Source organism: Nematolebias whitei, chromosome 3, assembly GCF_014905685.2.
Source record: "Nematolebias whitei isolate Nwh7 chromosome 3, NemWhi1, whole genome shotgun sequence".
In the NCBI taxonomy this organism is placed as follows: Eukaryota; Metazoa; Chordata; class Actinopteri; order Cyprinodontiformes; family Rivulidae; genus Nematolebias; species Nematolebias whitei.
In genome coordinates, this window is record NC_056500.1 from 31,815,967 (window position 1) to 31,843,603 (window position 27,637).

The window sequence follows — 27,637 nt, forward strand, 5'->3', positions numbered from 1 at the left end:
TGGGTGGGGGGGTGTTCAGCATGAGTGTTCAGCATGAGGGAAGAGGCAGCCTTTAGCTGTTTAGCTCGTGCACCTGCATTGAGCCGCTATAGCGTTACGTCAGTGCCGACAGGTGGTTGGGGGGGGCGGTGGCAGTAGACGGGGCCGCTCGGTTCTGTTGACAGGACGAGGCACCCCACTTGTATAATGGTAGGAGAAACACTGGAGTTACTTTAGCAAGCCTCTTTGTGGTTAACAATGATTTAAACTAACAACAAAGTTGCTGTGTGTCTTCATCAATATTCCCTCGGTAATAAATCTGTTATTGTTTATTCCCACAAGTGGACTGTCCCACTTAATGTTATCAGTTCATCACAGTAATGAGTCACGGTTCCGCAAGGTTTTTTTTCCCTTCATGTTGGCCAGCCCGCCCTTCAGAGGTAGCATGTCTCTGACACACTGTGTACACATGCATGTGCACAGCCATCACTGTTGCTTTCAAAAGGTTATGTTTTGTATGTTCGTGAAAATGATGAAATATGTGAATGACCCCTTATATTAGGTGCCCAGTAGTAGAACAAGAGGTTAAGTAGACCCACTCCACATTCTACAGAGCTTTAGGCCTCTGCAAGACTTAATGGTGCAGCCTGAGTGGTATCTTGCTTCAGAAAAAACCCAGATCAGACTATTGACCTTATAGAAAAAATATAAAGGTAAAATGATTGAAAACATATATATACATACACAAGAGCCACCTGTATGTCATAAATGTGACCCAGGACAATTTTAAACCTGCCAGCAGAATGAGAAATTGTTTTAACTTCAACACAGGTAATATCTGTGAGTATAAGAATGGTAACACTACTTGAGTTGCTGGAAAAAGATGAACGTTTCACCTTCATAACCCAGATCCTCATCAGTCTGGTGTGGGTTACATACCTCAAATGCAAGTAAATTATAGGAATATCAAGATGGGGAGAATCTTTAATGCGTTTGATTGAGTTAATCAAACCTTAGAGTTCTTACAACGATTCTTAAACTACCGGTACTTCTTGCCTTACAACACTTACAATTCAAACTAGCAATCTCTAAAATTCCCACCCACACTAGGAGGTGCGCTATAAGTAGAAAAAAGATACAACATGATTTAAAAATTAAAAAATCAAGATGAAAATAAGTAGCAACAGAAAAATAAGACCGTTTCATATACATCATCAGATTACTGGAAAACACAACAGCTTAATAGGTCTGGAAACATGGAATAGATTAAAACCTAGTTCCCTTTAGGGCTACGGTAAATAAATAAATGAACCCTCAAAATTGGAGCAGAACAATGCAATTCCAGTCAGAATCCAACTGAAAGCTAGAACAGAACATTACTGTCTGTATAAATCATGGGGACGCTGCTGCTGCTGAAGGTCAAAGAAGAATCTGAATGAAGATCAGTTTGCAGCATGTCGGTCCCTCATGTTGTGTCTGGGGGTAAAGAAAATCTCGGGGCGAGAGATTTGAGGGTGTGTTGTGTCAAAGCTTTGCTCATGCTCTTCTTGCTGCTGCTTCGTTATGTCGTTTCTGTGTCCATGCTAGCTAACTGTAGCTAGCTGTATGTTATTTTCCAAACGAGCTTGCATGAGTTTGTGAGCTGTGCTTGAGTGTCCACGCTGCCTCGCTGTTTGTTCATCTCTGTTTGCCTACAGAAAACAGTTCAGATGAGGAAAACACCCCATGGATAAATAGGTTCACACGTAAGTTTGCCTCCTAGCTCAACATTGTCAGATGTTTCACATTAATTCATTTTTAATAGAATGATAGTTTTCATTATTTTGAAATGCAACTGTTATCGTTAATCTTTTTTGCAATAGACTAAATACAATTTATTTTTGGGGATATATGAAGCACTTTGTGCCGAATGTGTGTGGGTTAACTTCCACCAGTTAGATGTACTCTAAATATTAAACATCCCTTAGATATTAAGGGCACAAAAATAAAAATCTCAGCTGGTATAGTCAAACTGTTAAAAAATTAAACTCAATTAACAGAATATTAATTTATTCTAAAATTAAAGGCCTACCATTGCTATTCCTTGAAGAAATGCATTTTGCCCACCACCTTCACTGTGAGTATTTTAGAGCGTGTTATGATGAGAAGTAGCCTTTGGCTGTTTTGGTCAAACCTTATCCTTGTTGTTTTTTTAAGTTCTCGTTATATTCATAGTTATTTTCAAAGATCTCACCAGACATGTTAGGGGTGGCTTTTTAATTGTTAGCCACCATATAAAACTTTAGCTAAATATCTGTAATTTTGACCAGTCAGTTCAATTCAGTTTATTTATATAGCACCAAGTCACAACAGAAGTTATTTCAGGGAACTGAACAGAAACATTTGCATATATTATAGATGCCGATAAGTAAAATTATCTATCTAAGGAAGCCATCAGGTTGTGTTGAATCTTCACTTCATCCCAGTCTCCCATCCTGAGCAAGTGATAACCAGTAAGCTATTGGAGCAGCTTTTAATAATAATGCCACTTCATCTGCTTAGTTTATAAATGATGCATCATAATAACATTTATGTTTAAAAAAACAAAAAAGAAGAAAATATCTCGCTTGGTATCTTTCTGTCTGTGATTGTTGTTTCTTTATAACACCTCAGAAAACTTTGGTAATAAACAGATGATCTGAAGTCGTGCTGTGCATTGACTTTTAATTTTTCACAGCTCATAAGGGCTTCCAGCGCTTTGAGGCTCTGGAGCAGAGTGATTGGTTGAGTCCGAGCCAGGCTTCCCGTCAGAGGTTCCTGTTCATCACCATCTTGGACAAAAAGGTGAGAAGATGCCTCCATCTGTGGCATAACAAGGGCCTTGCACACACCACCATATTACCACAAGTCCCACAATGCATTGCCAGTGTTTGACACATCAATCATGGCGTGCGAGTGCAAGTCCTCACCTCACTCATTCATTAAATCTTATGGAGCCACTCGTCACCTGTGTCAACTTTCAACTATCCCTCACCCCAAACAATGGCTAAACAAAAGGTTGACTTTGAAAACACGTTTCCAAGGCGGGTGGGAGGCAGAGTATATGTATGCAGACATAAAAGGCAACGCTGTGTTGAGACAGTGTGGCTGTAATGAAAGAGTAGAACATAAGAAGACACTATGACGTAAAGCACCATGACCGATACAAGCATCTGGACACTACACGAAGGCTCCAGAAGGTAGAACAGTTTAAAATAAGTCTTGCATCACATCAGGCTTTGTTCATAGAAGCCAAATTACAAAGCAAGGCTGCTGTTAAGGCCAGTTTTATTGTGGCAGTAGAGGTTGCAAAACCAGCCCGGCCCTTTACCAAGGGAGAATTTGTCAAAAACTGCATGATAAAAGTTTGAAATGCCGTGTGCTCAGAAAAAAGGTAAGCCTGTTTAAACGTGAGCCTACCCCAAACACTGTTCTGATCATGTACATCATTTTGCCACCAATCTCCAACAACTTGTGGGGAATGGAAAATATTTCATTACATGCTTCCCTGCTGTGGTGTTTGTTACATCACGAGCCACTCTAATGTGCTTAACCTGCAGCTTCAAGTGCGCGGTTGTGCCATCACTGACGTATGCTACAGTGAGGGCTTTTTAAACCAAGCCACATCTGTGGGAAACAGATGTTTCAGGAATACTTGAGCCATTTTCTGTGCTGCCAAACTATGAAAGAGCAAGTTTCTGTCACCGTTGTTCCAAGTACGCAGTTTGCTGATGTAATGAACTAGGCCTCCGATCAAAACCTGCCTCTGAAGACCTTCATGGGACAGGAACTGTTATTTCATTGATTTGAATCCAGAAATACAAATTAGCTCATCCAGAGACTTTCTAATTGTATCCTGAACTAATCAATTGAAAGAACACTGTCTTTTTTATATTATCATTACTATTTTACAATATCTTGATAATCAAAAGTGTGTTTAGTTCATACCATTTTTAAATGTTGAAGTGAACCACTTATTTTAAATCAACTGTGAAACAGTATTAATGATTTTTTAATCCTCATTCAAATTAGAAATCAAGTTAAATGTCTATTTACAAAGTAGTTATGCATTTTTTGATCTTCTTTCTGAAATGAGAAGGAGTGATGTCGGTCAAAAGTCGGAGACAGTCCAAAATAATAATAATAATAGTGTCATCACAATGTCAGCACTGTATGTTTCCATACAATGGCGAAATTAGTCTCTGCATTTAACCCATCCACCACCAGGTGGTGCAGTGGGCAGCTATTGAAAGTGCCCGGGAGGCATTTTGGGGATGAGGTGTGCTGCCCAAAGACACCACGTGATGTGCAGTGACTGGGGATCGAACCTGGGACTTTTGGGTCCCAAGCCGGCTGCCCTGCCTCTACACCATCTCGGCCCCCATAAAACAAGTTGTTGGAACAATCTGTCGTGTTTTTAAAGCTCTCAGACAGTAAACAAGAGAAATGGCACCTGCAGTGTTTCTCACTTCGTCAAAACATTTCTCTGTCTGTTCCTAAACATTTCTGCTGTTTTCTCGACTTGTAAAAACCCTTTGACGTCACTAAAACCACACCCCTGTTGGTTCCTTCAACCAATCAGGACTTACTAAAAGTGACCGGAAGCAGAACTTTTTAAAAGTCGACACTTCCTGGAACTGTTGGTCCCTCTTGGTTCCGTGAGTTCCGTTGGTTCTTCTGAGTCTCTTCTGAGTTTTTCTCAGACTCAGTCTTCTGAGTCGAGTTGGGATTATGGAGTCTTCCACATCTGAGTGGAACCTCTGATGGACTCACAGCTTGCTGTGAGTTCACCCGGGAGATGAGCGTGTTGTTGAAAGGAGTACCGTCACCACTTCGGACGATTCTCAGCCATCCTGAGGAGACGCTGAAAGGTAGCATTGAAATGGAACTCCGTACCAGAGCTGACCTATCTTCTGCAAAGGTAACGAGTCGCTTCACTACCGAGTGTACCGGGGCTGAGCTGGGGTCGGATGACGAGTGCCATTCCTAGTCAACACACTTTCCCTCATCCATCTTTTCTCTCCATTTAAACTCCTTAATTTCCCATCTTCAAACTTATATCTTGCCAGTAATTAATCCAGATGCCTTCAGAAATGTCTGTTGTTTTTATTAAGTAAAACGTGCCAAGTTTTATTAATCAGAAGCAGATCAGTCTAATCAAGTGTACAATGTTTTGATGTTAAATTTTGATTCTGTTAATAAATGACCACATTTATTTTGATGGGTCAAAGAAAATTAACGTCTCATGTCACTGATTAAACCATCTGTGCACAGTACCCTGTCACATATCTGTCAAGTAGCTCGAAAAAGAGAGAACCCGTTATTAAAATATGACTGTAGTGGAGCTCTGAAGCTAACCAAGCTAATCAAGCCTTTTAGCACACTACACTGAAGAACTCTGCATACTTGGTTCCAACTTCACATGGCAAAATATTAGTCTGTGGATGCTGCAGTTTCCACGTTTCATTCCCAACACAATGTCCCAGAGACACTGCTCAAATGCTCACTATGTTTGACAGCAAATACCTGTGTAATTGTTCTCTTTGATGAAGATAAACAAAATATCACACACACACACAAACAGGAGTTGTCTTACTAATTAATAATTAACACTTTCATTAAATACTGAGGACTTCCTCAGCTGACCCCAAACATCCGTGAACTTGTATCCAAGGACACCAAGTATCTGGCTCAGACTAGTGAGCATCACAGAGCAGCAAACTAAGCTTTAGCCCATTTTTAGTATTTAATACAGTTTCATTTTAGCATTTATTTTCTTGCTACTACAGGACATTTGACTTTTTTAAAGGAATCACTTTGTGGCTGTTATTTGCCTGTAAAAAATAAATAAAATTGAAGTTACTTGGGGAAAAGGTGCAGATAGAGCCATAAGAAATGAAAGCAACTGATTTTATATATTATTTTATTTTATTTATTTGATGATTAATGTTGTTTTATAGACAATAATTTAAAGGCCTTATTAGTTACTGGTTCATTTAGTGCAATAAGGTAATTTCAGTAACATCAATAAACATTAAACCAGTCTGACCCTCAACTTGCAGCATTTTTTATTTTAATTTTGGCCCACTGTGTATTTGAGTTTGACACCCATAGTTGACTAATGATAAAAAGGGAAGTTTTCACATATGTTATTTGCCTATTACTAATACACATTTGGTGTAACTTTGTCTTAAGTACTCAAAATAAATTGGACTAAATTTTCACACTACTTTGTCTTCAAGGCATTCACAAAAGTTTTTCTTCAGATGGTTTATTTCCCTCTTTGTTACAAACACACTGCTCCTCCAGAAGGCAGCCTCTGTTCCCCCAAGCTCTCACTGGCTAAGGGGCACACAATGTCTTTTCTTAAACTTGAGTGGATTGAACATTCAGTCAGAGGTAGCTAAGAGTTTATTTTCTTTAGGTGGCGATCTTTCTTCATTTGTTTATTTCTCCTTAAGCTCATTCTGTTGAGTAATTGGTTCCCATCTCATTGGATAGTTACCATAGTTGCTTCCCTTCTTCATTCCTTTTTATTAAATATTTACAACCTTTTTCCACTTGTTTAATTTATGTTAATTGTAATGTTAAAAAAAAAACCGGGAAAAACATGACTTGTTAATTACTTCTAAAAGTGACAATGTTTCTTTTAAATATTTTGTTCTTTAATGGTTATCATTGCCGTATTTGTTTTTTCACCGTTTAGGTTTATTCCTCCAATAAACATAATAAATGGACTCTCCATTTAATGAATATACCTAAACATAAACAGTGAGCAAGACATATTGAGGTATTCAGAAGATATGTAGTGTTCTCGTGTTAAGCATAGATGTGTTGTACTACTGTGAGTACCTGCCGTTGTGTAAGCCTCTAGACTGGTTCTGTACCATCTCTGTCCTTTCTGTAGGTGACTCTTTACAGCTACAACTGGTCTGTGGACCTGAGTGCTTCTCTGAATCGAGAGCTGGTTCGTCTTATTAAGTGGCAGAATGCGAGGGCTCATGTTGTCCACTGCCTGTTCAGCCAGAAGATGGGCCTCTTCCATCACTACTGTTTCTCTGATGCCCCTCTTCATGAGATGGACTCCAAGCAGGTAAAGAGACCAGTACAGTGATAGAGATGGGGCAGTGAGAGACTGCGGAGCCCAGTAAGCAGTACCTCACTGGCTGTTTTTGACTAGTTGGCAAGCAACATTCACAAGGAAGTCCCTAGAATGCCTCAAAGTGTTTGCAGGAGTTCTCAATTTCCTCATGTAAGTCCCATAGTCTTGCAGCGTTATCGCTTTTAAACTTTTTTAAAAAAGTACAACAAAACTGTCAAATAGTTGCAGGGTTGTTTCAGGGGCCTCTAACCAAACTAAAATTAGTTTAATTTTTTTCTAGAACTGGATTTTGACACCTAGAGGTAACTATCTGATGGAAAACATGTCCAGGTTGAAAAACTACACTGATGATAAACTGTTTCAAATCTGCCTGTCTTCATTTATAATGTACTCCATCAGATTGCACCTTAAATATGGAGGAGGCTGCCAAGGTGGGCAGAGTTGGGTAACAAAATAACACGCATGGATTGGGGCCTCATCTTCAGGGCATTGCTTCAGTCAGTCTTGGTGAAAAAAGAGCCGAGTCAAAAGGCAGAACTCTTAATTTACTGATCTGTCTACATTCTGACCCTCATCTATGATCATGAGGTTTGGATCATGACCGAAAGAACGAGATCCCAGACACAAGCGGCCAAATTTGGCTTCCTTCATTGGGTGGCCAGGTTCAGCCTTAGAGATGGGGTTAAGAGATCACTCATCCGGAGGGAGCTCGGGGTAGAGTCGCTGTTGCACAGCATTGAAATGAGTTAATTGAGGTGGTTCAGGCATCTAACAAGGATGCCTCCTAGATGCCTCCCTTTAGAGGTTTTCTGGGCACATCCCATTAGTAGGAGGCCCCGGGGAAGACCCAGAAGTCGCTGAAGGGATAGTGCATCTCCTCTGGCCTGGGAACGCCTCGGGGTCCCTCAGAACAAGCTGGAAAGTGTTGCTGAAGAGAGGGGTGTCTGGGTTTCTCTCCTGGAACTGTTTCATCCACGACCTAACTATAGATAAGTGGTAGAAGATAGATGGCTGGATGGCTGAATGAAACAATGACCCAAAGGTCTGGAAGTAAAGAGACCATCACAGATAGAAAAAACATACTAAACCTGCTTTTTATTTTTGCTCAAGTCAAAAAAATGCAATTCTATTTCTCAAATATAAGATGTAAAGTGCTCAGTTAAAAAATATGAAACAGAAAGAAAAATATTTAATATGAAATGGACCTTGGTTGGAGAGCATTGTGTGTTAGAAGAAATATTTTAAAGCCCATCCATTCATCCATCCATCCATCCATTATTTTCCGCTTGTTCTGAAATCAGGTCACAGGGGTAGCTTCTTGAACAGGGAGGCCCAGACATCTCTTTCCTGAGCCAGCTTTTCTGGGAGGACTCCAAGGTGTTCCCAGGCCAACCGAGAGAAACAGTTTCTCCACCGTATCCCTGGAGTCTCCCCCCAGTCGGACATGTCTGAAGCACCTCCCTAGGGAGGCATCCATTGAGCATCCTTACCAGATGCCCAAACCACTTCAACTGGCTCCTCTTGATGTGGAGGAGCAATGGTTCTGCTCCGAGTCTCTCCCAGATAACTGAACTTGTCACCCTTTCTCTAAAGGAGAGACCAGCTAACCAGGGGAGGAAACTCATTTCAACCACCTGGATCTGTGAGCTCGTTATTTCGGTCACTAATCAGAGTTTGTGGCCGTAGGTGAGGGTAGTAAGGTAGACAGATCGATAAATAGAGAGCTTTGCCTTACAGCTCAGCTCCCCCTTAACTACAACAGATCGGTGCAGACCTCCACTTGAGGCAGAACCTCACCCTTGACCCAAAGAGAGCACTACATTTTTTTCTGAATGAGGAGTGAGGACCATGACCTCAGATTTAGAGGTGTTGATTTTCATCCCAGCTGCTTCACACTCAGCTGTGAACCGCTCCAGTGAGAGCTAAAGATCATGGTATGATGACGCCAACAAGACTACATCATCTGCAATGTAACAGAGAAGGAATCCTGAGGCCACCGAACCAGACTCCTTCTGTCCCCTGGCTGCACTTAGAAATTTTGTCCATAAAATTTATGAACAGAATCGGTGACAACGAGCAGCCTGTCTGAGTCCAACTCCTATTCTGAAGGGGTGGGAACCAAACTATTGCACCGCTTGTATAGGGACCGAACAGCCTATAGCAACAGGCCCCCGATCCCATACTCACGGAGCACCCCCCCCACACACACACAGTGTATCCTGAGGAATCTGGTCGAGTGCCTTCTCCAAGTCCACAAAACACATGTAGACTGGATGGGCAAACTCCCACCACTACTCGAGGACCCTAGTGAGGATAAAGAGCTTGTCCAGAGTTCCACGACCAGGATGGAACCCACATTTTCCTCCTGGATCTGAGGTTCGACCAAAAATCGGACTCACTTCTACATTACCCCTGAATAGACCTTGCCAGGGAGGCTAAGGAGAGTAATTCCTCTATAATGGCTTGTCTTATTTTTGTTGTACAGCACTTTGGTTGGTCTTGTTGCTGTTTTAAGTGCTTTATAAATAAACTAGTCTGGTATGGTATGGTTTGGTATGGTATAATTGGAGCACACCCTCCAATCCCGCTTTTTTGAAGAGGGGAACCTCCACCCCAGTTTGCCAATCCAGTGACATTGCCCCCACTGTCTACATAATGTTGCTGCAAAGGCGTGTCAACCAAGACAGCCCCACAAAATTCAGAACCTTAAGGAAATCAGGGCGGATCTCATCCACCCCCAGAGCCCTGAAGCCGCAGAGTTTTTTTTAACTACCTCTGCAACCTCAAGCACAGTTATAGACAGAACAATCCCAAAAGTCCCCCGACTAAGCTTCCTCCATGGAAGACATGCCTTTGGGATTAAGAAGGTCCAAGAAGTATTCCTTCCACCTCTTGACGACATCACTGGTTGAGGCCAACAGCACCCCACCTTCACTGAACACAGTGTTAATAAAGTGCTGTTTTCCCCTCCTCAGCCACCTGATGGTTTACTAGAATCCCCTCAGAGCTGACCAAGAGTCTCTATCCAAGGCCTCACTGAACTCCTCCCACATCTGAGCTTTTACCTCGGAAACAACCAAGGCTGCAGACCGCTTGGCCCTAAAGTACTCTACCACCCAGTTTGAACATGGCCCACTCAGACTAAATGTCCCCCACCTCAGCTGGGATGTGGTTAAAGCTCTCCCGGAGGTGTGAGTTGAAGATTTTTCTGCCAGGTTCTTCTGCCAGGCATTCCCAGCAAACCCTCACTACACGTTGAGGTCTGTCTGGCATCTTCCCCACCTTCTGATCCAACTCACTACCAGGTGGTGATCAGTTGACCACTCAGCTCCTCTCTTCACCTGAGTGTCCAAAACAAATACCATACCATACCATACCACTTTATTTATAAAGCACTTAAAACAGCGACAAGGCCAACCAAAGTGCTGTACAGACAGAACAACAGGTAACACGCACAGCAAAATACAAAATGAGGTAAATCAGAATATAGACATAAAAACGATGCAGACAACAAACCAGTGTGGAGCATACAGGATCAAAACACAGATCATCTGGTGTTGAAAGCCACCGAATAGTAGTGAGTTTTTAAACGGGACTTGAAAACCGAGAGGGAAGGGGCCTGTCTGACAAGCAGAGGCAACTCGTTCCAAGGTCTAGGTCCTGCTACAGAGAAGGCCCTGTCACCTCTGCACTTAAGACGAGATCCTGGAACTGTGAGGAGCAACTCGTCCGCTGACCTCAGGGAACGTGGTGGGACATACGGTTGTAGAAGATCAGAGAGATTGGGGGTGGGACACTGTTCAGTGATTTGTAGACCTACATGAGTATTTTGAACTGGATTCGAAAGTGAACCAGTAACCAGTGCAGTGAGGCCAAAACTGGTGTAATGTGCTCTCTTTTGCCTGTACTGGTAAAAATCGGGCTGCTGCATTCTGGACCAAAATAGACACAAATCAGATGTCACGACTACAAAGTCAATCATTGATCGACAACCTAGGGCATCCTGGTGCACTTATGGACACCGTTATGTTCAAACATGGTGTTTGTGATGGACAAACCATGACTAGTATATAAGTTCAACAACAGAACACCGCTCTGGTTCAAATTAGAGAGGCTGTTCCTCCCACTCACACCCCTCCAGGTCACACTGTCATTATGCACGTGGGCATTGAAGTCCACCATCAAAATACAGAAGCCCTCAGCTGGCGCACCTTCCAGCATCCCCACCAAGGACTCCAAGAAGGCTGGATACTTTGAACTATTGTTTGTCGTGTAGGCACAACCAACTGTCACAGCCCATCCCTCCACCCAAAGGTGCAGGGAAGCTACTCACTCATCTACTGGGGAAAACTCCAACACAGACACCAAGTTGGGGGGCTAAGAGTAGACCTGCACCAGTTCAGCGCCTCTCATCACGGGCAACTCCAGAGTGGAAAAAGGTCCATCCCCTGAGGTGAGCCCAATTATATCTAGTCAGTACCTCTCAACCTCACACACAAGCTCAGGCTCCTTCCCCACCAGAGAGGTTACGTTCTATGTCCCAAGAGCACCAAGGCCCCCGCCTTTAGCCACTGCCCATGGCGTCATGCACCAGACTAGTATGGCCCCTCCTGCAGGTGGTAGTCCTACAGGTAGGCAAACCCATGTTGCTCTTTTGGGCTGAGCCTGACCAGGCCCCATGGGTAGAGACCCTGTCACCAGACACTTGTGGATGAGACCCTCCCCCAGGCCTGGCTCCAGGGTGGGGCCCTGGTATCCCATATCTGGGCAAGGGACACTGAGCTTCGTGCTTTTTCCTGTCCATATGAGTCTTTGGAATTGCTCTTTGTCTGGCCTGTCACCTAGAACTAATCTGCCTTGGGAGGCCTTACCAGGGGCAATAACAATTGCCCTTGACAGCATAGCTCCTAGGATCATTCAGGTGCACAAAGTCCACCATGATAAAGTGGCGATTCAAGGAGGAGTTTAAATGTCTATAAAGGATTTTAAAGTCTAGTTTGAATTTGACAGGAGCCAATAGAGAAAAGATGTATTCTAGATTATATATATTATTTTGTTGCTCACTTCAGCCCACATTTTAGCCCCCTCAGGTTTTTACTCAGCACAAGTTTAGTTTTAATCAGTTCATTTAGTTTGGACTTTCGTGTTCTTTTAGGACCCCAACCCGTTCCTCTGTCCTTCCATTGAGCCTGATGCATTGCTACGTAGTTCTGTTCCTCCTTTGGCCAGTAAGGAGCAGGGAAGGCTGGGAAGTTCTGCTCGAACCCTCGCTCCACTCCACTTCCCGTCTGAGCTGCTTCCTTTTGATGAGGCTCTGAGGGATGTGTGCACCATCCGACCCCTGATGGATGGAGATGTGGTGGCCAGACACGGAGGACAACTGTTAGAGATCAAAGCTGCTGAGCGGAGAGGTAAATTCATTTCTGGTCGGGGATTAAACTCATTTTGGGCAGGTAATAGACCGATGTTGTGTTTGTGCTGACAGAAATGGAGAAGCAGATGAAAATTGAAAACTTGTTTGTCACCTGGCAGCAGAGGTCAGCACAGTCCAACATGCCTATTTCAGTAAGTATCCCACATGATACAGTATGTGCAGATAAACTTGCGGAAGGGTGAAACTTAATTATAGAAGGTTTAATTAGGTTCAGGTCATCCTTCATCTCCTTACAAGATTCTGTCTTAAAAAGTATTTAACAGTCTGAACTTTGATTTTAGTAACTTCCAGTTCTAGATAAATCTGGAAGAAAAAAAAATTACTATGAAAAAATGTTTTGTGTTTCCAGACTCTTGCCATTTGCATTTTTATACATATATATATAAAAAAAATTACCAGCTAAATTTCAAAAAGTGTTCAAACAGTCAAGGTACATTTTTTTTTAAATACAGTATGAAAGAAAGAATGTTGGGTTGTCTACCACAAGAGGTACCTTATTTGTACTATTTGTTATGTCTTCAAGAAAAATGCATTTATTTAGCTGACAAGATTTTACAGACTCATGTATGACAGCTGAAGCTGAATCTTTTCAAAGTGTCCCTGCGATTTTATTTTATTCCCAACAAAAGCACTAACTATAACTTGTTCTGAATAAGTTGAAAGCTGAATGTGGTTCTGCAAAGTTGAGCCTTTTCTAATGACTTTTAGGTTGGTTCAATTCAAGTTATTTATAGAGCACCACTTTGCAAAAATAATTATTGTCTCAAGGAACTGTACAAAATATAAAAACAATTTGGTTTTAAATCCAATTGCAGTCATTTCACTTCAAATATAAAACATTCATGTGCATCATAAAACGCCAGCAAATGATCTAAGAATGCCAGAAGACTAAACAATGGTAGACGTAAAGACATTTTTCAGGTTGTCCAACTGACAACCTCTTGACAAAACCTGGTTGTCCACCAAAGTTTTTGGTTGTCTGCAACCTTACAACAAAGAAAGCTAAATATCTCAAATAAAATTGTAATTTCATAAGTGTATTGAACTATATACAAAGTTTACTATATACAAATGTTCTCAGTCAGTCATCTTGTGGACTGCTTAGAATTTCCAAGCTACTGAGTGGCAGAGTCTTTCAGGAGCTGCTTGAGTGGAACTTCCTCTTTTTCCTCCTCATCTTCGTTCTTGTCATCAGACTTTGCAAGAGAGGCACTCACAGCATATTTAAGGCAGGAATTAAAGCAGAAACAAAATGTGTTGACTGAATTTTTTTTCGACACCTAACCAAGCCTACAAAAGCCACCTACCCAATACCACACATTTGAAAGCTTTTTCCTGCATACAGGTCACTTCTCAAAGGTATACTGTATAAATGTTTATACTGTGTACATGACCTTAGTGAAAGTACACAATAATGTTCTGTAATGAAGCATTGAAATACCAGTAAGAGTCAGAGAGTCGGAGATTCTTTATTGTCGTTTGCATCACATGTGGTACATGTGGTGGAACGAGATTATGTACACAGGGTCCCAGTTACATCCAACAATAAAATGTAAAATAAAAACTGTAATCAGATCTAAGATATGAACTAAGAAAAACATAAACTAAAAATACACTAAGCACTAATAGCATAAACACAATACGTTGAACAGCAACACAAACATGAGTCTGTGTGAACAAATGAGCACACATGAACACAGCAACATTGAAACAAATCAGCAGCAACACTAAAACATCAGCAGCAGCATGATGTGATTTTTCACAGTGATTATTCTGGTTAGATATTCATGAGTCTAACAGCCTCAGGGTAGAAGCTGTTCCTCAGTCTAGTGGTTCTACACTTAATGCTCCTTAACTTCCTTCCTGAGGCGGGCGGGGCAAAAAGTGTAGAATCATAAGAAGACTTAACCGGCATCATTAAAACCAATGGCAGTCTGAAGGAAGAGTTTACTTTTACATCATTTCTTTGTTTTCCATTGATTGTCAGATATACATTTAAAAAAATATACCAAATGAAGTCCTTTGCAGAGTATCAATTAACTTTTTTTTTAATTTTCCAGACTGACTGATTTTTCCCGCAAAAAATGATAATTTCCTTCAAAGAGATTATATTTAAAGGATTTCAGCTCATGTACAGTAGTCATTTAATGCTATTTAATTTTCATATTTGATAATTTATTAAATTGCATTCATCACATTTCAATTACCTCTCAGTATGGTTCTAAATATAATCAAGTCTAGCACATCCAAACAGTGTTGTTGTTAAAACACCGTGTGTAATTTGTTTGCGGATATTTATGATACACTTTAAACAACTGATACTGACTCTCACAGAGAAAACTTTTCTCAGACCCGGATTTTAGTCAAGCGCGTAAGTTGTACACATCTGTACGATGACAACGGCACTCAGAACACTTAACGTTTAATACAAAGTTAGATTTTAGATACAAAAGTCCCAAGGGGTTGGAGTGTGGTGCGAGAGGAGTGGGTAGTAAAAGTAATAAAGAATCTCCCCGGCTGCAGTGAACTGGTCACATGCGAACACATACGTTTAATTTGTAGACATTTAAAACTTTTTGCTACTTGTCATCATTTTTGGTTAGGTAGCGTCGTCATTGGAAAATAATACAGGAAACACTGATTGGTGCTCTCACCTGCAGTCTGTCCGTCAGGACTTATTCTTGCCTCGCCTCATCTGTTAGTCTGCTCAACATCAGAGCAAATAAGAAGGGGTTCTTAGCTCCTTGATGAGTTCCCACCTCCACCTTGAAGCTATATATCACTCCTATAGCACACCTCACCCCTGCCCTGCCCCTATACATGTCCTGTACCAGTCTAACATACTTCTCTGCCACTCCAGATTTCCTCATGCAACACCACAGCTCCTCCCTCAGCCCCGTCATTTGCTTTTTCTAAATCCACAAAGACACAATAAAGTTCTTTCTGACCCTCTCTGTACTTCTCTATCATCACCCAGAGAGGAGGATGACTAAAAACTTCATTTTCAAGAAACCTTGAAATTTTCATAGCCATGTGTTTAGACCTACAATTGGACCTGATCAAATCAAAAGAGAAAGAGCCAACAGAACTGGTCAGACTGGTGTTGTTAGTGATTGACAGAGTAATGCCCTCCCCTACATGACAAAGAACAGTTAATAATTTATAAATATAATAATAATTTATTCAAAATCCTATAATACTTGAGATTGTTAACATTTGAAATTTAAAAACAATTATTCATGTGAATATAGCTTTTTTTTCAGGTTATGTTTAAGGTTATTTGACAATCTTCTAATTTTGATCTTATTTGCTAATTAAGGAACTGGCATTTTTATGGAAACTTTACACTCCTAGATGCCTAACCCCATCCTACAACTAAATCAAGTGGTTTGCTTGCCCCCAGTGAGTTGCCAGGAATTCAAAAACTAAGCCAAGTACAGGATTTGTCCCATAGCTTTGATAGTCCAGCCTAGAAGTGACAAACGCACAGACCAGTTTTTCTGCTTCATTAAAAAAAAAATAATAATAATTTTAGGGATGTTATTCAGGTAGAAAACAGGGGTTTTGGTAACATTTTAATGTGGGGGTTAAATGACATATCCTGATCCAAAATAGCACCAAAGTTAAACACGTTAAAAAACTGGAGGCCAAATTAATGCTGTCCACAGGAAGTGAAAGGCTGCAGTTTATTCCTAAGATGCTTCAGTAGTCCTCCGCTGTAACCGCTTTAGTCAGGTTTGGATCATTTTTATAAACTTAATGTTTACCCTGATTATCTGTCCATTACTGATTATATTTTATTGTTATAATAACTGAACATCTCAACAGGGAACAGATCTGGAAATTTTGAAGCAGTCATCAAGACTTGTCCACTACTGTGCCACCCCTCTTCTTTTTGACCCCATCTTCCGTAAGCAGATCCAAGAGGAAGTCGCAGCTCAGCCTCTTCTAAAGGTAGGTTTCCAACAAAACCAAAACTTCTCAACAGCTTTATCCCTGAACATGTTCCTTAGTCTTCATGATGCTAATGTTCTGCAATAAATCTGTTTTGATCACCTTTATTCTTGATCTGATTGCTTTGATCACTACAAAAATAAAATAAAAATAAATGTAAGAGTTTATACAGACTCGTCACCACCATAACTTTGTGTCCAAAGAAGCTGTTGCGGTCTGCCAGTGTTTGCAGTAGGGCAGAATTTCTGCTGAGCATGTCTTTGTCAGTGAGCTGAGTCGGTTTAGGCATCTGTGTCTTTGATACACTGGGTTGCTTCAGTCCATAAGACATTCAGTTCCTGTCAGATGGTAAGAAAATTGTACTTTCTTTGTTTAAATTCAAAAGTCAGTCACCTAATTTGCTGGGTTCAGTTCAGAACGCTCCTGTTGTGTTTTTTCTAAGGAGCTTGTGCATCAGTTGTTTGATCAGGGAGGCTCACTCGATTCAAGGTTCTTTATAGTCATTCGCATCACATGTGGTACATGAGGTGGAACAAAATTATGTACTCAAGGTCCCATTTACACCCAACAATAGCAAAAATATAAAGTATAAAAAGAAAGAGTATATAAGGATCTAAGATATATGCCAAACATTAATAAAGTAATATAATACAGTGCATTTACTGGGCCTGTAATAAGCCTCAGCTACATGGTGCCCTGGGCTCAAGGCAGAAAGCTCTGAGTAAAAGCAGCATTGTCTGAATGGCTGTATATTATTTTTAATAGGGGGTCTAATAGAAGGTAGCATAATGAGTGAAATCAGTTTAAAACAACAAAGTCCATGCTCAATAATCCAGGTATAAAATCCAACATTTTTCAGTCAGGTCATCTGGACAGTTTTCTTTTTTTGTGCTGAAACGTTTTGCCTTCGGTCCGGAAGGCTTCATCAGTCAAGGAAACACACAACAAAACTGATTCTTCCCCCAACAGCTTACTCCAAAGTGGAACAAACCAGTTCTGCTTGTGATAAGATGGTCTCTTTGGCACGCCCCCTCCTCCATTGTCGGCCTTCTTCCTTGTTGACAGACTTGTCAAACTGGTTGAAAACAACAAAGTCCATGCTCAATAATCCAGATACACAATCCAACATTTTTCAGTCAGGTCCATCTAATCACAAGCAGAACTGGTTTGTTCCACTTTGGAGTAAGCTGTTGGAGGAAGAATCAGTTTTGTTGTGTGTTTCCTTGACTGATGAAGCCTTCCGGATCGAAGGCGAAACGTTTCAGCACAAAAAAAGAAACTGTCCAGATGACCTGACTGAAAAATGTTGAAATCAGTTTAGTTTGTTTAGAACTTGCAGGCACATGTCTGGACTTAGTTTCTGTGTTTTAAGTCATCTGGATTGTTCAGTACTGTCATATATTCTCTTTAGAAAAGGCACCGCTCAAGTGACTCGACAGCATCAGGACGGGATCGCAGCTTCAGCACTGATTCCACAGAAATGCTTCCCTGCAGACTAAAGGATGAACCCTGGCTGCTGGAGATTTCCAGCAACTTCCTTCAGCAGTATGTCCAGTACCTGCAGAGCATGGGCTTCATCCTGGTGCAGGTCCGGCCTTCGTCTCCAGCCCGCAGGTCTGCTGTTTTTTGGAATCTGATTATAGTTCAAGCATGCTTTGTTTATTTGTTTGTTTGCTTGTTTTTCAGTGCTTCTGTTGGAGAAAAATATTCTCTCTTTATTGTACTTACTCAAAAAGAACCACACCCAACAGCAGGAGAAGGTTTTTAACCAGTATTTATTTGCAAGGTCAAATTTTCAGGACAGGTTACATAAATATACATAAACTGCACACATGAAGACCAGTCAGGAGAATCTGCCCCGAGCTGCCTCCTCAGCTTGTTTTTATACCCTCATCAGTTCAGCCGAGTTCACAGAACTTGGAGGTGTCCTTAGAGCCAGCTGCAGCCTCACTCAGCTCCTCATCCAGCTTTCTCTGCTAACCCAAACATATGGCTCATGGGCAGAGTTAAGATTCCCAGCCATAGTAATAAAAGCATCTTTGACATTTGACCAAAAATTCCCTCCCTGCTTCTTTCTACACTGTACTCTGTTTCAACAGCACTGATTCAAACAAAGCACACTCTCTGTGACTGACTGAGTCATTCAGCATAATAAGAGAAATAAACACCTCAGCATCAGCTTTCAGTACCACTACGCAACACACAACGTCTGCATCGGTCACACTAACTGCATGGTGCAGTGGGAAATCTCTTACTACCACCTGGAAGATGTGTGCGGGTTCAAATCCCACAAACTAACAGTTTGAAAATGAAGAGTTTGAAAACAAAATGTGCTTCAATTCTGCATTCACACCAGCTTTGTCTGGCTACTTTTACAATTAAGGAAAAATATTCAGACATCGTGGCCTTAAATGCTTTTTTTTTTAGTTCAGCTTTTCAGCTGACCCTTCCTTGTTAACAGGCATTAACCTTTGTTTTGTAGGTCTTACTTCAGAATACATCACAAGCTTTTATTACAACACGAGATAACATTTTTGCTTCATTTTAGTGTTTTTTTCTAACACTAGAACTTGTACTTTCAGTATCATTACTACTAATAGTAATAGTACTATAGTGCTATTACTCTGCTTACAAACAAATATTCCAGCTGTTCAAATACCTCTGCTTGGAGATAGTAAAAAAAAACTGCAAATAAAACTATGCAGCATTTTATGCTCACTAGTTGTTGTTTTTGTTTGTTTTTTCACAGAAAAACATGTTTTCTACTTTAGTCTGTGCTCCCTCCACTTGTCCTTTTTATCTTTTGAATGAAATCTGACTTTCAGTCAGCTCTGCTCCACTATGAGATAAACCAGTCTGTGTGGCTCATCTTGAGTTCTGTCTTATTCTAACACCCCCATCTCTCCTCCCTGCAGCATCGCCAGGACCCGTGCTGCCATGCTGAGCTCCATGTCATTGGAAGGAAGGATGTCTTTTTCTTATGTGAAGCAGAAGAGTGAGGACAGCCCTAAGGTCAGTGCCTGTCCAAGGGTGGGAATTCCTCCTCATTCTTAAGGAGGGTGTGGGTTTCAGTAAACAAGGAGGGTTTTTTTTCCCAAGTTATTTTTGGTGGGGTCCTTTAAGAATGCAGCATTTTCCTTTCTCCAAACATAAACTTTCCATTTAAATCAAAAAGTTCTATTTTGGTCTCATCCGTCAACAAAACATTCTTCCAACAGTCTTCTGGCTTGTCCACGTGATCTTTAGCAAACGGCAGATGAGCATCAGTGTTCTTTTTGGAGAGCAGTGACTTCCTCCTTCAACCCTGCCATGCACACTATTGTTGTTCAATGTTCTCCTGATGGTGGACTCATGAACATTAACACCAGCCAATGTGAGAGAGACCTTCAGTTGTTAGAAGTTACCCTGAGGTCCTTCGTGACCTCGCCCACTATTCCACGCCTTGCTCTTGGAGTGATCTTTGTTGGTCCACCACTCCTGAGGAGGGTAACAGTGGTCTTGAATTTCCTCCATTTGCACACAGTCTGACTGACTGTGGACTGGTGGAGTCCAAACTCCAGATGTGGATGTTCAATGTAGTTTTTGAATTACAAGTTGTAATTGAATGTATTACAATTCTTTTGACATGGTTAAAACAAAAAGCCTCACAGGATCTTCCCAAAGTTTCAGAGTCTTGTGTTTTGGTTCCACCATGTCTACATTGTAGTGATGTAAGGGTTAACTTCACTACTAATTAATTATTCTTAAAGCTAGTTCAAGCACAAAGAATATTAATTGTTTAATTACAACAGATTATTTTCTTTTTCGAGTTAAATTTCTGCCTTGTGACCAAGATAACTGTGAGTGGAGTGTTTAAATCAGTGACATGAGACGCCATTTTATCTTTGACCCATCGGAATAAATGCGGTCATTTATTTAACAGAATCAACATTTAACATCAAAACATGTACACATTGATTTGCTGATCTGTTTCTGATTAATAAACTTGGCAAGCTTTACTAACAAGACAACAGAAGATTACTGATTGAGACTGATTCATCTCTGAAGGCATCTAGCTTGATTTACTGGCGAATAGTAAAGTTTAAGAGAGGAGAAATAGATTTAAGGAGGAAGTTTTAGATGGATGAAATTTATGTGTGGAACCAGAACATTGCACCCTTCCTCCGACATCCAGCTTAGCCCTCCGGTACACTTCAGGGCGTCAACGGCTTGTTACCTGAGATGGTGGATACCTCCACTCCGGAACAGAAGTCCATTAGTACGCTCCCTTTTCAGCATCTTCGGTTAGAGTAGCTGGGGGTCATCAGAAATCGTGACGAAGTACTCGGTTCCACCGAATAAGCTTCCTTAGAAGTGGAGCATTTACTGCTCGGGTTGGTTCACAGCCAAGGCAGGCTGTGACTACGCTGGACTGGAGAGACCTTTGGCACATGGTCAAATCCATCCGCTACTTAGTTGAGTCTCATCTCCGACTGAAAGTTCCAGCAAGACTGGAAAAGACTAAGACTCGTGAAGACTAAGACTGAAGACTTAGAAGACTTAGCCTTAAGACTGAGTTCTAGGACTTAAGACTCAATAGTTCCAAGAAGTGTTGCCTTTTAAAGGGGTATCCACTTCCTGTTACATGGTACTTCCTGATTGGTTGAAACAACCAGCAGGGGTGTGGTTCTAGTGATGTTAGAGGGTCACTAGAAGTCAGGAGACAGCAGGGATGTTTAAAAAAAACGGTTAGTACAGACAGAGAAATATTATGACGAGGTGAGACAAAGCAGGTACCAGTTGCTCTTATTTACTGTCTGAGAGTTTTAAAACAAGACACTTCGTTCTAATAACTCGTCTCTGACTTTCGACTGACATCCACTACTACTCCTCATTCAGACAGAAGACTAAATGCACACTTACTTTGTAAATAGGCATCTAACTGTATGATCAAAAATCTAATGAGGTTTAAAAATCATTAATACTGTTTCACAGTTGATTTAAATGAGTGGTTCACTTCAACATTTAGAAATGGTATGAACTAAACACACTTTGGATTATCAAGATATCTTAAAATAGTAATGATAATGTAAAAAGAAGAGTGTTCTTTCAATTGATTAATTCAGGATACAATTAAATAGTCTCTTGATGAGATAATTTGTATTTCTGGATTCAAATCAATGAAATAACAGTTCCTGTCCCCTGAAGGTCTTCAGAGACAGATTGTTGTCGGAGGCCTAGTTCACTACAACATCAACATGGTGATTGGTTCATCAACTTTTCAATATATTCAACCTTTATTTACAGGGTTAATCCCATTGAGCCTCTGGGACTCATTTACAAGACAGAACTGATTTTAACAAAGAGTGATGACAACAATAGACAATCATAAATGAAAGCTTATAAATTGTGAAGAACAAATGAAAGAAAAGGTATTAAAAAACGAAACAAAAACAGATTGTATCGCGATGTAGAATACTAAAAACAGGAACATGTCTGTGTTGGTTTTTGCTATGAACCAAATATGAAAAAAAAAAGTCCATCTTATTAATTTTTTTGTCCATTTATTTCACAGACGACATCATCTGGTACCACTGCCTATCACCTCCAGAGGGCGCTGCCAGGAGGGATTGTGTTGATGGAACTGGCTTTTCAGGTAAGCTGCTAGATTTCCCAGCACTCGTGTGTATCAGAATCCTCTTTATTTCACAGCACATTTAAATGAATTGGATATATTTAGTACGTTTTTCACGGAACAGGAAGAAATAGCTGAAATATATACAAAATAAAAATCAATCGGGCAGCATGGTGGCACAGTTGGTAGAGCTGCAGCCTCTCAGCGAGAAGGTCGTTGGATCAAATTCCAGCCAGGGGCCTTTTGAGTGGACTTTGCATGTTCTTTCTGTGCATGCGTGGGTTTTCTCCAGGTACTCCAGTTTCCTCCCACAGACCAAAAATATTCATGTTAGACTGATTGATAACTCTAAATTGTCTCTAGGTGTGAGAGAGAGAGAGCGAATGGTTGGTTGTCTCGTGTCCCTGTGATGGACTGGAAACCTGTCCAGGGTGTAAACCCCAGGGTGTCCCAGGCTCTCGTTCAGTGATAGCTGGACATGAACACCCGTGACACGACCCAGACAGGAAGAAGCGGGTAAAGATGATGGATGGATGGACAGGCAGCCAGATGGACAAAAAAAATAGTAATTTTAAGCAGCTAAATAAGACATTGTGGTTTTTTTTCCCTCTGAGGAACATGAATAGTCATAAAGTGAAAGTGCAATAAATAAGTTAATAATATATTGCAAAGAAATAACTCCCACATCACTGAGATGAACAGTTATTGAGATATCTGTATGCACAGTGACAGGAAGTAATGAAAACCAAACATTTAAGTTATGCTACAATGGACAGCACAGACTTGGTGCAGAATCTGATGTTTAGATTATTTTTAGTCACCATCAGAGAGAGACAAAGAAGAGTCAGATTTCAAATGATATTGTTTCAATAAACAAAGACCAGTGAGTTCCCCCTGTTTAAAGAGTTCCCCTTTGGTGTCACTTCCTGGTATACTTGGGCGACACAACATAAAATTAAAAAAGCCTGTTATGTGACTAAATGGGTAAAATTATGTGTATTCTGCCAAATTTCTTAAGCACTTCTTCCACTTTTTGTATTTGTATTATATGTCACAGGCACTTTATGCCACATCACTGTGGAGTCATTTTTTATAAACAGTACATGCAAATAAAATGAATGTAGAATTAGAAAATTGCATTTTCATAAATAAATTGATAAAGAAATATGCATTTATTTTATCCTCACCATGTTTTGGTCCACATATCATTGTTAGTATTCACGCAGTAATAAATGTAACATGGAGCTCATGTCACGATTGCCTGCCATGAACATTTAAATCAATTACTCCATCTGACATTGGCATTGTGCCAAGGTTTAAGCAACTCTCTGAAGCATGTGGTGCTGTTTGTCACACCGGGTTATGCTGGATTTGAACTTTCCTGACATCTGTAACATCTGGACTCGATTCTATGATTTTGATGATACAGTTTTGTGTTGCCTTTAAATACAGTTTATTTAATATGTTTACTCTCGTGTGAAAACAAACGCATTTTATTTTGTTGAGGCACAAAAGTGACTGAGTGAATCAATTTTAATTTTTTTTTTTAGAACTACAAATCACATTAAGCTTTACTGTCAAAGGTTAGAGCAGCGTAGGTTCACAACCTATAAATAAACTGTAGACAAACAGAGACATTTCTTTAAGTTTTTATCAAACTTAGTATAAAATATTTGTTTATCTGTAGGTGTTGGGGACCAGAGATCAGTGTCACCAAAACTAAGAGACGTTAAACTACCTGGATTCTTCTCATTTCAGTGGTTTGTCTACTCCGCCAGGTCTCCAGCTTTGATAACAAAGAAAGATTAGTAACTCAGTCAGCTGATCCAGTTTAGCTGACTGGCTTTCCTCCATGTCTGTGTGACAGAAAACAGTTTCCTGTTTGTTTGATTTTAACTGTTCCATCTTTGTTTGTTATGTCACCCTGTCAGGGCTGTTACTTCTGTGTGAAGCAGTATGCACTGGAGTGTTCCCGGATCCCCATGGGCCAGAGCGTTAACTCTCAGGTAAATGTCTCATTAGTTGTGTAGACATATACGTTATAGAATGGATAGGTTATGAGATATTAATAATTCATAACTTATCAAGCACCACCTTCAAAATAAGGAAAATACAAATCTATAATTTAAATGATTATCAATCTCAATAAATTACCCTAAATAATGAGTTATTTGGAGTAATATCTAATTATATTAAAACACACACACACACACAACTGAATTAAGTTTGGCACTGTTTATGTGACCTTTATTGACGTACAGGAATATAATAACACGTTATGGCAAATATGGATGTTGAAAGATTTTCAGAAATGATCCTAATAATATAATATGTGGATATAAAGACGTTGCTTTGAGGCAAAAATTGGATTTTAATCTGTTAGAGGTTGTTAACGAGGCACAACTACACCAACAAAAGACAATCAAAAGTGAAACTGAAGATGAGGAGCATTACAAAGATGAATAACACAAATTAAAAGTGGGAGTTTATAAGAATAGGTGGCTCTGGGTCAAGGACCCATTTTTTGACTCAACAGGCACCAGAAGGAACACCAGCTTAGGAGATGGAGGTTTTAACCTACTGGGAGATATCCAAAAGGTTCTTCAGCCAGTACCGGGGAGTTGTGTGAGCCATGAAGCGTTGAAGGGGTCCCAAAGGACAGCGTCTCTCTGGGGACCTCTTGGCTTCAGCTGGGGTTTTCTTACTGTGGTTCCAGCAGTAACTGCAGGTTTTCTTGGTGGAGAGCCCGCTGGCTGCATCCTGCTGGTGGAGTCTGGAGGTCTCGGCTGGAAGAGCTATTGAAAAAATGTCTGAAGTTACTTGAGAAGTTCTGATTGACTTTACTTTATAACTGTGCCTGAATCAAACAGTGTTTTCGATCGACGAACTAAACTTAGACAAATTGTATCTAACAACAATGAAAACTGGAACAAAGGAACTTGATGAATGTTGAAATGTGATGAACAATAACGCGAGAGAAAATAACGAAATAAAAGGAAAAACGAGAACGAAGAGAGCCGCAAAGAGAAGCTTTATTTGACGAGCGAGCTGCTGGATTTAACGTCCCATATTGGGCGTGTTTTGGAGCTGTTTGTCCAATCAAAAAATTTGCTTTTATACAATGATGGGAGTTTGAGTGGTGTTCATCCACTGAGGGTAAAGGTCTCCGTTTACACAGCTCAAACAAAGAGTGGGGTTGGACACTAACTTTAGATTTTATGCACCCATTAAACTAATCATAAGAAAGAAAAACACTATCATTGCTTTACCTTTAACATTGAATATAATCACACTTTAACATGAATGAAATCCTGTGATCAGTAGTTAATAAAGAAGCATGCTTCACCATTATTAAACAAATCAAACATTTATAATTCTGTTATATCACATTCAAAGTTACCTAAAGCACTACTAGTTATACTAGGGGTATAACAAACGTATAGCTTCAACAAAAGGAAGTGAGAAGAAAAATAAAAAAACACAATAAATGTGAAAGGTCTGAGTAGCAGAACTTTTGAGAAACGAACATTAAACTTTGGGTTTGAATTAAAAATGATAAGTTCTGGAAGTCGTTAGCTGCTGAAAGAAAAACATGGTTATTGCAGCATTTTCAGAGCAGACATGAATATGAACAACCAGAAGAATGACTGTTTTAACAAAATTAAACATTATAAATGAATCCCTGAGTTCATGAGAGGTGAGGACAGTCAACTCCTGCCTGTTGGAGGGTCTTTTCTTTGTCCTGAGAGGAAGGGGGGTCACCGTCACCCTTGGGTTCATTTTGAAGTAGGTTCGGAGGAAATTTACCACTAGGTGTGAAACGGGCCTGCAGGAGATTTGATGCAAACTTTTGGGCAATCTAAACAAAGCTGTCAGTTTACTGACGTCTGTTGAAGGTTAACTCAGCAAAAGTATCCAACCAGCAATCTGTACCTATTGCATCTTGTACTAACCCTAACTCACTTCAGCACCAGATTTAAAATAAACACTTTGAAATTAAGTTAGTTTCAGACAGAAATACTCTGAGGCCATGTTTATGCAACAGTTTTGAATGAAACCGTAGCATTTCTGTTGCAGTTTGAACATTTGTGTATAAGACAACAGCCCTTGTTTTCTTTGAAGCAGAAGCATTAGGTCTCAGAGTGGAGGTTTATTGAGACACCCCCACCCCCACCCACCCCGCACAGAGATGTGAAATCATGTGGATGCAATATGAATGACTGCAGTCATTTTTTTCTGTGCGAGTAGATGAACAACAGTAAAAATGGTAAATAGCAGAGTTCTGTTTGTGCTACTCATCCTTTTTTGTGTAGGAGCGACCCAACATGATCCTTGTTCCAAACAAACATTCCTCTATTAACATTTTGGATGTTACTGTTTTCATGAGTCTTGTTGAAACTTGGCTCAGTGTTGCCAGATAAACAATAAATGCCATTTTTGAAGGATAGATTTAGGTTCAAGCCCCCTTTCTTTTTTGTGTATCTAATTGTCTTTCACGACACCTCATCTTACAACCTCCCCCCTCCGAAACAAGTACATCTTACTGAGCACTTACAATAGTTTCAGTCAAAATACAGTAATTTTACAGCAACAGTGCATTTCGTCATTTTTTTATTGTGCAAACCTGCTTGGCATAGAAACTACAGCAGATTCAATGGACATATCATTAATTCAGTTCAGTTCAATTCAGTTTATTTATAAGGCGCCAAGTCACAACAGAAGTCGTCTCAGGGCACTGAACAGAAACCTCCATATATATAAAGTAAGTGAACACTATTTTATCTGAGGAGCAGACTGATTCTCCACAATGTAAAAATGTTAACATTTGCAGAAGTTGTTCAGGTGTAAATGGGTCTGAGACCTGTTTCTGATTTGTCTCAGATAATTTGACTTCAAAGGGTCAGCTCTGACTGAACATGTTCACACCTGACCATTAATGTTTTTGGGATTAGATGAACCTTCTTTGTACAAACCAGATTCCAAAAAAGTTGGGACACTAAACAAATTGTGAATAAAAACTGAATGCAATGATGTGGAGGTGCCAACATCTAATATTTTATTCAGAATAGAACACATATCACAGATCAAAAGTTTAAACTGAGAGAATGTATAATTTTAAAGGAAAAATATGTTGATTTAAAATTTCATGGCGTCAACAAATCCCAATAAAGTTGGGACAAGTCCATTTTTACCACTGTGTGGCATCCCCCCTTCTTCTTACAACACTCAACAGACGTCTGGGGACAGAGACCAGTTTCTCAAGTTTAGAAATAGGAATGCTCTCCCATTCATGTCTAATACAGGCCTCTAACTGTTCAATCGTCTTGGGCCTTCTTTGTCGCACCTTCCTCTTTATGATGCATCAAATGTTCTCTATAGGTGAAAGATCTGGACTGCAGGCTGGCCATTTCAGTACCCGGATCCTTCTCCTACGTAGCCATGATGTTGTGATTGCTGCAGAATGTGGTCTGGCATTATCGTGTTGAAAAATGCAGGGTCTTCCCTGAAAGAGATGACGTCTAGATGGGAGCATATG

At 40.3% G+C, this 27,637-nt stretch overlaps 1 protein-coding gene and 1 long non-coding RNA gene across 2 annotated transcripts in view; both read left to right on the forward strand.

Annotated features, from left to right (window-relative positions):
• Positions 1 to 1,692: 1,692 nt before the first annotated feature.
• LOC119430730 lies at positions 1,693 to 6,939 on the forward strand. Its single transcript, XR_005187916.1, has 3 exons — positions 1,693 to 1,724; positions 2,696 to 2,802; positions 6,905 to 6,939. It is a non-coding gene; the product is annotated as an uncharacterized LOC119430730 (long non-coding RNA).
• Positions 6,940 to 7,027: 88 nt separating this feature from the next.
• The window catches only part of LOC119407469 (KICSTOR complex protein SZT2), a 38,595-nt gene continuing 17,985 nt past the window's right edge, over positions 7,028 to 27,637 (forward strand). Inside the window, exons 1-8 of the mRNA XM_037674295.1 lie at positions 7,028 to 7,090; positions 12,255 to 12,510; positions 12,585 to 12,664; positions 16,362 to 16,487; positions 17,899 to 18,101; positions 19,403 to 19,499; positions 22,042 to 22,122; positions 24,033 to 24,107. Of these exons, the coding sequence (XP_037530223.1) occupies positions 7,028 to 7,090; positions 12,255 to 12,510; positions 12,585 to 12,664; positions 16,362 to 16,487; positions 17,899 to 18,101; positions 19,403 to 19,499; positions 22,042 to 22,122; positions 24,033 to 24,107 (981 nt within the window). The remainder of the gene's footprint in view (positions 7,091 to 12,254; positions 12,511 to 12,584; positions 12,665 to 16,361; positions 16,488 to 17,898; positions 18,102 to 19,402; positions 19,500 to 22,041; positions 22,123 to 24,032; positions 24,108 to 27,637) is intronic.